Here is a 13740-nt window from a genome sequence, read left to right on the forward strand (position 1 = left end):
TGAAGGGATTAAATTGAAAAAAAAAAATTATTACTTTGTATTATTCCGTAAAATGTTCTCATTTTCTAGTGTTGAGAGTTTACATTTTACGTTGATGCTAAGTGAGCACGGTAGATTAAGTTCTCGGTATATGCAAATGCTATATATTTTCAAATTACTCAGCATTCATCACACTTTAAAAAGAAGAGAAGTATTGAACCTAAATAATGAGTAAAAATTGAAGCTAAGCTTGTGAATAAAAAGCACACTTGCTTCCACTTTAGTCTTCTGAGATAAACAACTTCCACAGGTATACAGAGAGGAGTTATCTGCTGGTTGGCAATGATGGTCATACCACCTGCAGCAACCCTTGCAGAGTTGCAGTACATTGTAATAATATTGTTCTCACTGTACATATTGCTGATAAACTACTTGTATTACAAATTTGCTGAAACATAGAACTCCCTCTTTTTTTTTCTCATAATAAGTAAGGAAGTGCATGACCAGTGTCAGGTGAAACAATATGCTCTACTTGACTTCATATGGCACAACGAAATACAAATAGGCCTCGAGAGAAGGAAGGCCTGAATTCGGTTTCATACCTTCAAAAATAGAAGAAAGAGAGAAATGCAGTAGGCCAGCTCCTTAGCTTTGTACAAATCTGGCCTTCAATAATAATTAGGGTGGAAATCTAAAAAAATGAATCACACTCAGCCTGGAAGATGAACATACATGGAACGCGAGATGACAGTAGATTAGTTCTTCTGTTAGGTAATTGGTATCCCCTTTTATTTTGGCCCTTTGCTAATCAATGGGGGTGGTGCACAGTAAACATGTAATTAGTTTACAACGGTCACAACATTCTTCGAATTATTGGAGCTAAACCAGGATGGGAAGGTAACACTTCTCCAAATCAAATATACGACAAATGCGATATATGCAGCAGTGAAAACACTTACTATGGAGCCAAACAACAATCCTCTTGCTTCCCCGGAGAAAAATTCCACCATCAGATACCCATTGATCACAATCACCAGGGCTGCTACAAGCCAAGCCAGTGTCTGTAAACAGAAAAACAAATGTATACATGCTTAGCTTTTGAACAAAACATGAAGAACCACCTGATATGATTCTGACTTTTTGAGAGACAAAAATAAAAACCTTAAAAAGCTCTAGAAACAGTTATAGTGATCCTTACATATAAAGAATATGGCAACAAGAATATAAATGTAATTATTAGATGATTATGCTATTTTCTCAGATTCACTTCATTCTCATTAATTTTAACTCACTTATGCTAAAATTATCACAGGTCTCGCCGACACCTCAGCAAGCAGGGTCTGCAGAATATGTTAAATGACTGTTGGTAGCAGAACAAATATTTAAAAATGGATAATTGTTTTAAGTGAAGTGTGTTGTTTTCATAAATAGCAAATCTATACAGTTAAATCAAGCATATATGTCCAGAAAAGCACGTGAAATATAAAAAACCAAAATTCCGGCTGCCAAGCAGAGTAAAGCTAGATTTAGCATACCTTGAGAACAGGACCAATTTTAAAATCACCCATGACATCCTCTTTGGAAACCAAGTAAAGGAGTGGAATGACAGCAAATGGTATCTGGATAGACTGCAGCACATTTAGCCATTCATTCAGGACATCTAGCATGTCATCAGACGTATCAAATAAAAGAGCAACAATGATAGTCGGGATGATTGCACAACTTCGTGTGATCAATGCCCTTATCCATTTCTTCAGCCGAAGGTTTAAAAATCCACCCATGATAAATTGCCCGGCATATGTTCCAGTTAAAGTGCTGCTTTGGCCAGCGGCCAACAAACCAATGGCCCATATGTATAGAATTGGGAACAACCCTCCCCCATACTTCTCTTGCAGATAATAACCAGCATTCACAAGACCTATAGTCTCTGCCTCCGGTGTGCCATAAAATGACTTAGCAAAAACGGTCATGACAAACAGGTTGATGATGAAAGAGACAATGAGGGCAAGAGTGGACTCAATTGAATAGTAATTGAGAGCTTCTTGAACCCGCCCTCGCTTGGTTTTGTCAATATCTCTTGATTGTACCAAGGCAGAATGCAAGAACACATTATGAGGCATAATAATGCAGCCCACAACACCTACAGCTTGTTGAATTGTTTTTGAGCTCAGCTTCGGAACAACAATACCTGCAAGAATGAAAAGCCATTCGACAGTTTAGCAAAGAAACAGGAAATATATCCCACCGTCACTAAACGCTGCTAAAAAGGTATGTGGTGTTCCAGGGGGAATTCGCTCACCAACAAGGAGCTCTGAACCACTAGGCTTTGTGTCACCAAACATCCATGCAAAAGAGAGACCCATTGTCGCAATAAGGACAGCAAACACTGCTTCAAGCTTCCTAACACCATAGCTTTCAAGAAATAGAAACATGAAACTGCAATAGAAATACTCACAGTAAGTTACACAAGTACTAGCTAGATTGAGCGCGAAATATCAGCCCCTAAGGCATCGTGTACACGTCCCAACGTTAAGCCAAGCCATGCCAATAAAACTGAGGCCAAAATTTTCAATTTTTTGGTGCATATTAGAGAGACCTTAGTTTGTATAACAAATTCAACACAACAGTTAGTAAGTGAGACTGTGAGAGTGGACTTTATCACTAAAGTAGGAATTGTTTTAGTCTGTTTCAACCAGTCAAGTAGACTCAAAATCTACTTAACTAGTAAAGTCGATTACAGGGTAATAAAGCAGAGATTTTCTACTGCACTTATTTTAACTGCATTAACTGATTAACATAATTCTATTACACTGTTACATTGACCCTTCAGTGTTTGCAACAATTGTACAGTTATATCTTTGTACAATTGTACTCCAAATATGAATGAGATTATTGACAATTTTTAATTTTCTTTTCATTCCCTTTCTTTTAGCCCACCAAATTAAATATAGCAAACGTAAAATTCTGAATATCATTTTAGGAAATTTTGTTTTTTACCACCTCACAAAAACACGAAAATCTCTTTTACCACCTCCCAAAAAAAATATTTTACTTTACCACCTCATAAAAAACACGAAAATAGGTTTTACCACCACTTAACGGTTTCCATCCAAAAATTCCGTTAAGTGTGGCCCACAGTAACATGTGTCAGCATTTTATTTGTTAAAAAAAAAGAGAAATTAAAAAAAAAAAAACAAAAAATCTTAAAACTACTCCAGCCACCACCGCAGCACCACCCCCGCGCCACCGCCGCCTTCCCCCCAACTCACCGCACCCCTCCCCGAAACCACCACCCGCGTCGCACCACCAGCCCCAACCCACCTGAATCCTCCCCCTCCCTTCCCCACAACCGTATCGCCTCCAAAAACCACCAAACCCAAAACTCATCCCCCCTAAAAACGACCACGAATTTGGCCTTAAAAGGCCGAAATCGGCCGATCAAGGCCACTGAGCCCCAAAACCGGCCGATTTCGGCCATTTGTGGCTAGATTCATGGCCGTGGTGGGGATCTAGGGTTTTGGGTTTGGTTGTTTTTGGGGGCGACGCAGTTGTGGGAAAGGGAGGGGGAGGGTTCAGGTGGGTTGGGGCTGGTGGTGCGACGCGGGTGGTGGTTTCGGGGAGGGTTGTGGTGAATTGGGGGGAAGGGGGTGGTGGCGCTGTGGTGGTGGCTGGGTAGTTTTAGGTTTTTCTTTTTTTTTAATTTTTTTTTTTAATTTTTTTCTTTTTTTTGGCCAATAATAACACGACACGTGGCTTTATGGCCCACTTAACGGATTCCTAAACGGAATCAGTTCAGTGGTGGTAAAACCTATTTTCGTGTTTTTTATGAGGTGGTAAAGTAAAATACTTTTTTTGGGAAGTGGTAAAAGAGATTTTCGTGTTTTTGTGAGGTGGTAAAAAACAAAATTTCCATCATTTTATCCATCAAACAAAATTAATAGGGAATATGCCTCATTCATGAGTCATGACTCATGCAACCCTCGCTTGACAACAACATTTTAATTATATGAAAAAAAATAAAAAAAAAATAAAAAAAATCAGCCAAATTAAATATGAATTAGCAAAATATACTCAATAAAAGATATTTGCTTGGTACGAAATTAATTGTCACATTGATAATATCATACTCATATAATTAGTAACATGACAACTAAATAGAGATTGGAAAATAAAATGAAGCATTAAATTACCAGTCAGAAGCAGTAATGAGAACTCCGCACCAAAGGGGCAAAAAACCATGACTCAAAATCTTAAGAGCAATAGCACTTCCAATAACTTCCTGAATATCAGACCCAATCAACGCCAATTCCGCCATAACCCACAACAGATACCTGGCCCAATTCGGGTATTCATCACGACAAAGCTCAGCCAAGTGCCGGCCCGTTACAACACCAAGACGGGCCGAAAGGAGCTGGATCAAGAGGCCCATAGCAGTGGCCCAAAACAGTAGCCATAGAAGAGAGTAGCCCGCAATAGCACCAGCCTGTAAATCACCTTCCAAGTTACCTGGGTCTAAGAATGCTATGCTCATCAGAAACCCTGGTCCAGTGAATAACCAGAGTTTTTTCCATGAAAACGGCGGCGTTTTGGAGTCGTCTAATGCGGCGTCGTTTTCGTTGATTCCTACCACGTGGACTTTTTCTGTTGGTTCGAATTCTCCCTCGTCGGAGTTTGTGGCGGCGGAGAGGAGTGGTTCGTGAGGGTCAGCCATTTTTTCGGGGAGAGAGAAAAAGGTGGTTGGATGAAGGATTGAGATAATAAGAAATCAAGAAATGGCGAATAAATAGATGCGGGAAGAGAAAGTTAACTACCGGTTTTGCAGATTTTACTTTTTTTTTTTTTTTTTTTTTTTTTTTTTTTTTTTTTTTTTTTAAGGTGAAAGTGGAAAATTGACCTTGTTTGAGGAAGTGGTCTATATTCTATTTGACTATTTTGCGTTACTAACCAACTAACCAAGTCTATTTGAAATTCTCAAGCTCATGGGAAATGTGGATGTTTTGTCATAATATGATCATATGTGGCATGCAAATTGCCATGTCACACACACCAAAAAAAATATAATAGTATGTTATACCGTTTGCCTACAAAAAATTACCAAACAGTAATTAACTTTTAACCTAATACAAATAGCTAAAATGAGGTAAGAAAAATAGAATCTTAAAGAATAGAATACATAAGCAGCAATTTTTTGGTGCAGTAGGCCACACAATGTGGCAGGAGTTACCCAAGTTTTTTTGTTAGGGTTTACCTGAGTTTTTTAATCAGTGGTTATTTGAGTTTTTCAGTCAGGGGTTACTTGAGGGGTTTGAATAGAGGTTACTCGAGGGGTTCACTCAGTTAAGGGTTACTCAGTCAGGGGTTACTCGAGTTTCTCAGTTAGGGATTACTCGAATTTCTCAATCAGGCCACATACAAAAAATTGTGACTCGAGTAACCCTGCCCAAGAAACTCGAGTAACCATGACCGAAAAACTTGAGTAACACCTGACCGAGAAACTCAAGTAACCCCAAAAACTCAAGTAACCTAGGAAACTCGAGTAACTCCTGACCGAGAAACTCAGGTAACTCCGAAAACTCAAGTAACCCCTGACCGAGAAACTCAAGTAACACTTGACAAATATAAAAATTTGTGTGTAAAATAAAATTGAATAGTATCTTATCCGTATTTATCCAAACTTAATTGAAATTTATTGTACATTCAAATATACAAGTCCATTTTTTTATATGATAATACACAATGATCATTAATGATAATGACATTACAGAGAATAATAGATGGTGTGAACTTGAAGATACCTAGCAACAATATCATAACATTTATTTGTATATATGTACAAACTTTATTCCTTGATAAGAACTGAAGTGTAAATACGACTGATACCTTTCGTTTGGACTTTGGAGTAATTGAAGGTGATGCCTGATGCGTGTTTATTTTAAACCGCACTTTGGTTCATTCCATGGCATATTTCTTTTACTCCAATCACTAAAGCGAACTTCATTATATTGAAAAAGATATGTTCTGACAAATTCTAAGAAAACAGGAATCATATTGGCTGCTATTATTATTTTTTTCTTATGTTCAATTTTTGTGTTGAAGTGAGGAAAGATAAAAAGATTTGATTGAGTCCAAGAAAACGAAAGTGTAAAGAAAGTGAGCGGAGAAGGAAGCCGCCAAGTGTGCAGGGCCACCACAAGTACACAAGATGCTCTACGTCGTTGTCTTATCAATGGCTTGTGTGAGGCTCGCGCTTTCGCTACTTACCTCCCACTTCTACACACATCTTGCTCATTCTTGGTTAGCTAGGGCCTAGGGGGTAAGGAGCGTCATTTCCTCGTCCATAGAGTTACAAAATGCAATAATGTAAATTTCATCTAAACGATTAAACCTAAATGGAAAAAAGTTATTGATAATAAGCCCACCATTAATAGTACCTCCGTTTCATATTAGTTGCAACTTTGAAAGATATAGATAGTAGAATATACAAAAGTTTTAACGCACATTTTATAAAATATATAGAGAAGAACGCCATTTGAGCGAGAAATCTGGAATAACGCTCAACATTTGTACGGAGCTAATGCCATAATTTGGTAGGGCAAGCTAAAACTATATGTCAACAGTCGTTATTACGTTATCACCATCCAAACGTGAAGATAATACGACTACAAATTGTGATTTTGTCATAAACCATGAGTCCATGACCCCATAAAATAAATGTACATGTTTGTCCTTTGTAGGTTGTTGTTAGTTTTGTAACTTGTTAAGTGTGCCAAAGATTGTAATGAACATATTAAAATTCTAATGAACAAATTAAATTCTAATAGACAAATGATTAAGAAATGACTATGGTTTATGGTTGTACATTTTCATCTCACACGAGTTTGTCAAAGAGACCACCACAAAGTTTATTGGACTTTAATTTCAAAATTCAAATGGTTTATCATCTATGCCCAGGCTTTGGGCCTAACTGCCTAAATTTTGTATAAATTCTTGGTTATGCGCCCAGCTAATGAACATCTACTAGAAAAAAAATAAACATTTATTTTTGAACATTGCATTATATATAAATAAACATTTATAATATAAGAGTAAAATAAAGAGACTATGAAACTGGAAAAAAAAAAATTGTACATTTGCTATTATATTACTGATCATTTCAGTTGTAAATAAAAATGAACCTATGATGTTATTGTTTATTCATCAACATTTTTGTAAGCTTCAAATTAAATACCTTGATTTGTTTTATTCTCTTGAATGGATATCATGCAATTGAGCTAAAATTATTAATGCTAATGTTCATTGAACATCCTATATTATAAAAACGAATATTTTATACAACTGAACAAACACAAAATTTGTATTAATTAAAAAAAATAAACATTTATTTTTATAATTATGAATATCATATGGCATGAAAATGAATACTCCGTATTTATTTTATAAAAATGAACATTATACTGCAGGAAAATAAACATTTGATTATTAAAAAATACAAAATTATTGTACAATATGTTCTGCTATAAAAATGTTCATTTTTATTACACTAAATGTTTAAATTTGGCAATGAGCTCACCCATTAACTACTGTAAATTTTGTGGTAAGGGCTTTACAACACATTTGAAATTTTGAGCACTGGGCTGCTATTGTTTATTGAGATTGGGCCTGGAGATCCATCGTATGGGCCATTAAGCCATGTTTATCAAGGGCCTTGTTCTTCTCAAGTCAAGCACTCGTAAAAAGAGGGGAAGAAAGATTAGCATATAGTTTACGACCATTACTTCTTCAAGTTAACTACTGATAAATCATAAATACAAAGTATATGGTTACTAGATCTAAATGCACATAATAAGTACTTTTAACTTTTAAAAAAGATATATGTACGTCAATTATTTTGTAGGGATATACACAATTCTTTGAAAAATGACGATAGGTTCTGATGTGTACACCTTGAAAATGAATGAACACCAATCAATTTGTCAATTATCATAAAAACTTATCAATTTTCTAATTTTTCCAATGAATCTTCGGCATACAGGACAATGCCTATTCTCTTCATAAAATATCCTGCAAATGTATATAAACGTACAATTAGACAAAGACGCAACCAGTACCACCATAGCAAAACTAGTTCAATCTTTTAAGGGGAAAAAAAACTTTGAGACAATAAAGCCAAAAATGAAAGAAAAACTATGATAAGGAACTTGTAGTGTACATTACCTTTGAGCACACGCAAAACAAGTAGCACAATGACCGCAAGGTACAAAGAAGCAATCTCTGTGCTCGTCGTAGCAAATTATGCATATATTAGCATCATATAATGCTGAACATTTGCTAGAGTTGCTACTAATGTTATCATTATTGCTGCAATTTTCGGACTCGAGATCGCGCTCATATGTTCCATAGCTTGTTGTTACTATCTTATTGATGTTACATTGGGACATCAAAGGGTTACTTTCACTTTCTTCTGTATCTCTAGTCCATTCTCCTATAAGCTTAAGGACTGCAACAGTTATTATTACCAACAACGCTGCCGAAATTGCAATTAAATTATTAGATTTTAAATAATAACTAATAGTGTATGAACTTTAATGATTTAGTTTATCAGGAATCATCCTAATTGTACAAATTAATTTACCTAAAACTGCAAAATATGCAATCAATCGGATCATGAAATAATAGACGAAGCAAGTAGCACAAGCCATAGTCCTGTTCATCCAAAATAGAGAGTCATGGAGACTTTAACAAAAAATTAAAAAGGGAATGAAGGGGTACATGAATACGGATTACAAAAAAAAAAAAAAAAAAAAAAGGTTTATATAAATTTACGTTGTATTTATTTTATCTCATTCTAAATACTTGTAAATTACACATCAGTTCAAAATAATACAGTATTCCGTACTTGTATAATTGTACCATTTATGCCGTGTACTTTTTAAATCCAATTCTTGCGATAGGTAAGGGCATGGGCATGGTGCGCGTGTGTAGTTGTCGTGCACGTGCCACCAAATTTATTTGATGCGTTAGGTGTACAACAGTATGCTGCATTCACATAATATTTAAGGTCATGCATGCGAAGTTGAATGAAATTCATTATACTTTGTTTTTACCTTATTTTACAAACTGATAAGGATACTCCATACTAATTACTAAACAAACCAAAAGATTTGTGTCTTAAAGTTATCAAAGTTATTACCCCACCTCCAGTCTGACATGCTCAGATGATTTTTTTTTTTTTTTTTGACTGGATGGTCAGATGAATATATAAATACTTTGGATATGGTAACATAAATGAAGATGTTCGAGGAAAGAAAAATGAATTTAGTTTACTCTTTTTTTTTTAAAAAGGAGAAAAATAAGAGATGAAATACAAAAAATATTGTACATTTGTTATAAAGTTATCTTAAAATGATTAAAAGTTATGGAATACCTTGTAATGAATGAAAGTTACCCTGATATAAATAAAAAATATTTATACTTTATTGATAAAAGTTAACCAAAAAAAGCCCAAAAGTTACCATAAATTTAATACTTGTAAAAGTTGTCTCGATGTACAGTAACATTGGAATTTTGATATTCATAATGTTGTAGATAAATTAAGTTTTAAAATTCTCCTATTCTTTTTTATTTAATTAAATTTCCTAAACTCTCTAATTTTTTGGGTTACGAATCTTGTGAAGGGTTCATACTTCATAGTCACATCACTCACATGGCGTAATTGTTAAGAAGTATGTGAAAAATCTTTTAGATGAACTGTATAGAAAAATCTCTCAGATATTTTACTATCAGATATTTTATCTATGGACATGCCCAAATTAAAACCTTAATTTGTACGGAGTATATGAGGCGAGCATATTGCCAAGAAGACTGCTTACCTCAATAGAACAGTCCCACATAACTTCTTATGTTTGCTTCGTATTAATGTCACAGTCCAAGGATTGTCCTGGAAACATGCATATGAAAAAGATAATCATAAAAATTACAGTTAAATCATAAATATAAAACACGTACTCCATTATTTTGTAATAAATGCCCTGCTCAAGGTACACCTATGGAGTATGTTATTTATTACTTGAATAATATTTCGTAAATATTATGGTATGTTTCTAAAAGTTATTTTAGTTGTAATTTGAATTGTTAACCCTTAACAAAAGTTATTTTTCGTGACTAAACTTATCGAAATTTATTAGACTTGAAATAAGTAAAAACTAGTGTGTGGCCCAGGCGATGCCCCGGATTGCTAGTTTGTACTTGTTTAATTTGCTAATCAAATTCGACTGTTTAGATAGTAAGACTCATTGATTTTGAGTTTAAGTCTTGCTATAATTAAACATATTTTAGTTGTCGAACTCAATCATTACATAATGGAAATATAATAAGACACAAATTAACTTATCTAAGTTAACTATAATTTTGTTGGATAAAAAAACACAATTAATAAATGGCTAAGATGGTAAGACTCTTAATTTAAAATTTGTTGGTCTTGAGTTCAAGTCTTGTTATAAGCATTTTTCAGATGTAAACCTAATACATGTTATGTTTATAATCACATGTGGCGCATATTACTGACATGTCGAACTTGAAAAAGGTGACACGTGAAACATATTTTGTTTTAGGAATGCCTTTTAATATAGAAGTATAGATAAGTTGAATTTAATAGACCCTTACTCCGAACTCATATAAATCACTGTACTAGAACACTCTTTTATAAAAAAATTGTAAAGTGTATATTACCAATGATAATAATGCAATCCGTATTAACTACTATGGGAGTTGAGACAATTTAAAATGAAAAAAGTTACAAATTGACCTTAGCTTCTGCATTTCTTCATCTTCTTATTAACCCTAATCATAACACGTTAAAGTGTAAAACTTATGGATACAATATACATGCCTTGATAGAGTAAGAGGTTTGAAATTTTCCTTGAGAACAAGGAGACAAAGTTACTAGCTCAACTGATTTAAATTTTGTGTTGAACCCAAAAAAAAAGAAGAAAAAAAATATAAATAAATAAAAATTGTGAACCACTTTAAACATGGAAGATAAGCAGAGCACGCAATATTTTTGAAGTGATGTACACATGTATGCTTATTAAAAAAAATAAGTATCATTTGAGGAAATCGCTCAATTTTGTCCATCTTGCCAGATTTTTAAAGCCCAAAAAAATAGAAATATGAACATTTCTTTTAGGGATTGAAATAAAAGCAATTATTATTATTTTTTTTAAAACAGTTGCTTATATTTCCTTAATTGCCTAAAAAAAAATGCTTATTTTCCATTTTTTTTACTTTTCTTTTCTTTTACGGAGCATAAATCTTGCTTTAATTTTCAGCTCCTGTCTTCAACGTCAAGCAAACATCATCACAGAGAGTAATAAGTATATTTAGGGACCATTAAGTATGCTCCATTACGATAACAATTTACTTTACGTCATTCACTTTTTACCTTAATCGAATCACTTTTTTTTTTTAATTATAAATATACACACTGTATTTCAACGATTTCAATCCAACTCTGCTATCCAATATATATACAAATGTTATTTTTATGGTTTGATTGGCATAACGCATTATATCGCATACTAATATTTTTTTCCCGTTAACAAGTGCAATAAAATTGTTTGATTGAACTTGGGTAGTAGAACTTCCACTTATCTCGCTTCAAACTTCTTCTGAACATTAAGTATATTCTTATCAACTAAACACTTACAATTCACACATGTATTTGCTACCTATAAATCTCTAGTATCTATACATTTATATCACCCAAACAAATACTTACATAACTGATGAAATAATCGATACGAACAATTAGGTCATGTAAAGTCACATTATCAAGTAAAAACCACTACAAGAAAAGAAATATAACAAAGAAAAGTGGATTAACTAGAAGAATCAAATTAAAAAAAAAAAAATACATACCTTAAACAAAAGATGAGGGGAATCATCTCAAGATTAGCGTCTTAAAATTAATCCGTTAATAATTTGTGTAATTTTCACAATGATAAACTTATGAAGATTCAAGAGAAGAAAAAAAAAAAGAAAGAAAAAAAGAAAAAGAAAGAAAGAAAGAGAGAGAAAGGTGTAGAAGAAAGATAGTTGAGGTGGGTAAGACTGGTAGTTGATATAATTTCAAGTATGTTATCAAGGCATAATGGCGGGCGGTTAAGAGAATAATTATTAAGAGAAGAAATTGATTTGATTTTGTATTTCATAGGAATGGTAGGTTGCATTTGCACATGGCTTCTTATAATTGGAGCCTCCTTAATTATCCAGGGCAACCTTGGTCCCACCTTTTGCAATCCAACTCTTGTTGTTATAGCGACACTACAAAACATTATATGTTGCTGTAATACAATTATAAAAAAATAAAATAAAAAAAAAAATTATACATATACGATAATACGAGATTACTAAAATACAATCATTGTGGGCGAGCCCGGAGCTGTACAATCTATTTCATTTTTGTTGAAGAGAAATGTCAATTAGTCAGAGTGTCGCACTTGGTTAAGTTTACCTTTAAATAAAAAATTGTTGTGACCAGTACAAGAAAAATTAATGAAAAACATTTTAAATAATCAAATTAAAACCCATGTTTATGTAATTCACTGTGTAATTAAGAAACATTTTTACTAGCAATTGCAAATGAGTGGAATTTTTATTGTTCTCGCACAAATTAGATTAGGCACAATACTCCCGAAACAAAGATGAAAGAGGCTTCGAAAATAAGTACTGTACGGGATAGCTCCCACACCAGGCTCCTGGCTCCATTCTCGGGATACGCACTCATCGCTGGAAGAACAATCAGAAGGGTTCACCAGCCTGGCAGAGTCAGCCAGTAGGCTGACCAAGTAGAATTCTCCACAAAGGAGATCGTACACCTATAAATAAGGGATAAAGTACAACGGAAAAGAGGTTAGACAAACATTCTATTACATCACTTATCTCTCTAAGTACACTTTCTCTCTTTTAAACACATTCTAACTTAGGCATCAGAGGGGTTTCCTCGAGCCACTCCCGAGGGCAGTTCACGTGTGTTGCCTTGCGCAGGTACTAAACCCAGCTCGTGCCAGCCGGAACCCTTGGATCCATACCTGGAACAAGAACAATTAGAAAATCATAGCTCAAACATATGAAATAACAAATAATATGTTGGATGGACTACTTGGATCGTTTGTAGAGAGCAAATTGATTCATCAAATTGATTTAAAGGCATATTTTAACAAATTTGATGGACTGGATTAACAACAAAATCATAGCAGCTGGGCATATTTGCATCTTGGGCTTTCTAAGCGCATTAAATTGGATAAAACTTCTCATGGATCATTTTTTGGGCCTGCCAATAAAAAAGATAACTGGGCATCTTTATCATGTTGGGCTAAGTACAAGTCTTCAAGATTAAGCAAAATTTAAACCATATCTGATTTTAATAAGGTCTGATTTGGTCTAATCTGAATTTTTTATTATCTGATCTAGTATAATCTAATTTAATAATTTGACTAAACTTTGACCGTATTTTAATAATAATCTAAAGAGAACATGTCCTAAATCACTGTATGGACAATGGACACTTCTATCCCAATATCCTATTGTGAGGTTTTTGGCTATATGTATTATGCATACACCAAACAATATAAATGTCTAAATTTCTTTACTCAATAGATGTATTGGTTTTGATTTTTCAATAGTTTCAAGATTCATCTAATAACATACATTGTTAAAAAAAAATGTTATGGGTTTCAAGTTTTAACAAATCAATTTTATTTT

The 13740-nt window shown here is 33.9% G+C and overlaps 2 protein-coding genes across 4 annotated transcripts; both read right to left on the reverse strand.

Annotated features, from left to right (window-relative positions):
• Nucleotides 1-211: 211 nt before the first annotated feature.
• On the reverse strand, nt 212-4813 carry LOC145561897 (metal transporter Nramp3-like). The gene is made up of 4 exons (XM_081622024.1): nt 4170-4813; nt 2279-2415; nt 1515-2167; nt 212-1040 (listed from the first exon to the last, which is right to left on the reverse strand). The coding sequence occupies exons 1-4, from the start codon at nt 4688-4690 to the stop codon at nt 819-821; spliced, it is 1533 nt and encodes a 510-aa protein (XP_081478150.1). The 5' UTR covers nt 4691-4813; the 3' UTR covers nt 212-818.
• Nucleotides 4814-7930: 3117 nt separating this feature from the next.
• LOC145563062 (uncharacterized) lies at nt 7931-12296 on the reverse strand. 3 transcript variants are annotated; one of them, XR_014094501.1, is made up of 6 exons: nt 11896-12296; nt 9849-9916; nt 8890-9015; nt 8612-8682; nt 8194-8503; nt 7931-8040 (listed from the first exon to the last, which is right to left on the reverse strand). XR_014094501.1 is itself a non-coding variant. In XM_081623472.1 (6 exons), the coding sequence occupies exons 3-6, from the start codon at nt 8890-8892 to the stop codon at nt 7953-7955; spliced, it is 486 nt and encodes a 161-aa protein (XP_081479598.1). In that variant the 5' UTR covers nt 8893-9015; nt 9849-9916; nt 11896-12284; the 3' UTR covers nt 7931-7952. The 3 variants fall into 3 exon arrangements, 1 of the variants encoding a protein (XP_081479598.1); XM_081623472.1 differs by having other exon boundaries at nt 8876-9015; nt 11896-12284; XR_014094500.1 differs by lacking the exon at nt 8890-9015 and having other exon boundaries at nt 11896-12287.
• Between the last annotated feature and the right edge of the window lie 1444 nt (nt 12297-13740).

The sequence above is a fragment of the Chenopodium album genome, chromosome 10 (assembly GCF_948465745.1).
Source record: "Chenopodium album chromosome 10, dcCheAlbu1.1, whole genome shotgun sequence".
Taxonomy (NCBI): domain Eukaryota; kingdom Viridiplantae; phylum Streptophyta; class Magnoliopsida; order Caryophyllales; family Amaranthaceae; genus Chenopodium; species Chenopodium album.

Excerpts from the sequence above, each read along its gene's own strand:
- LOC145561897 (XM_081622024.1), bottom strand. The coding sequence starts at position 4,690 with ATGGCTGACCCTCACGAACCACTCCTCTCCGCCGCCACAAACTCCGAC. Across the intron at positions 2,416-4,169 it reads CTCATTACTGCTTCTGACTG|TTTCATGTTTCTATTTCTTG; the intron begins GTAATTTAATGC and ends TTTCTATTGCAG. Across the intron at positions 2,168-2,278 it reads TGGTTCAGAGCTCCTTGTTG|GTATTGTTGTTCCGAAGCTG; the intron begins GTGAGCGAATTC and ends TCATTCTTGCAG.
- LOC145563062 (XM_081623472.1), bottom strand. Across the intron at positions 8,504-8,611 it reads TGCATATTTTGCAGTTTTAG|CGTTGTTGGTAATAATAACT; the intron begins GTAAATTAATTT and ends CAATTTCGGCAG. Across the intron at positions 8,041-8,193 it reads TGTTTTGCGTGTGCTCAAAG|GATATTTTATGAAGAGAATA; the intron begins GTAATGTACACT and ends ATACATTTGCAG.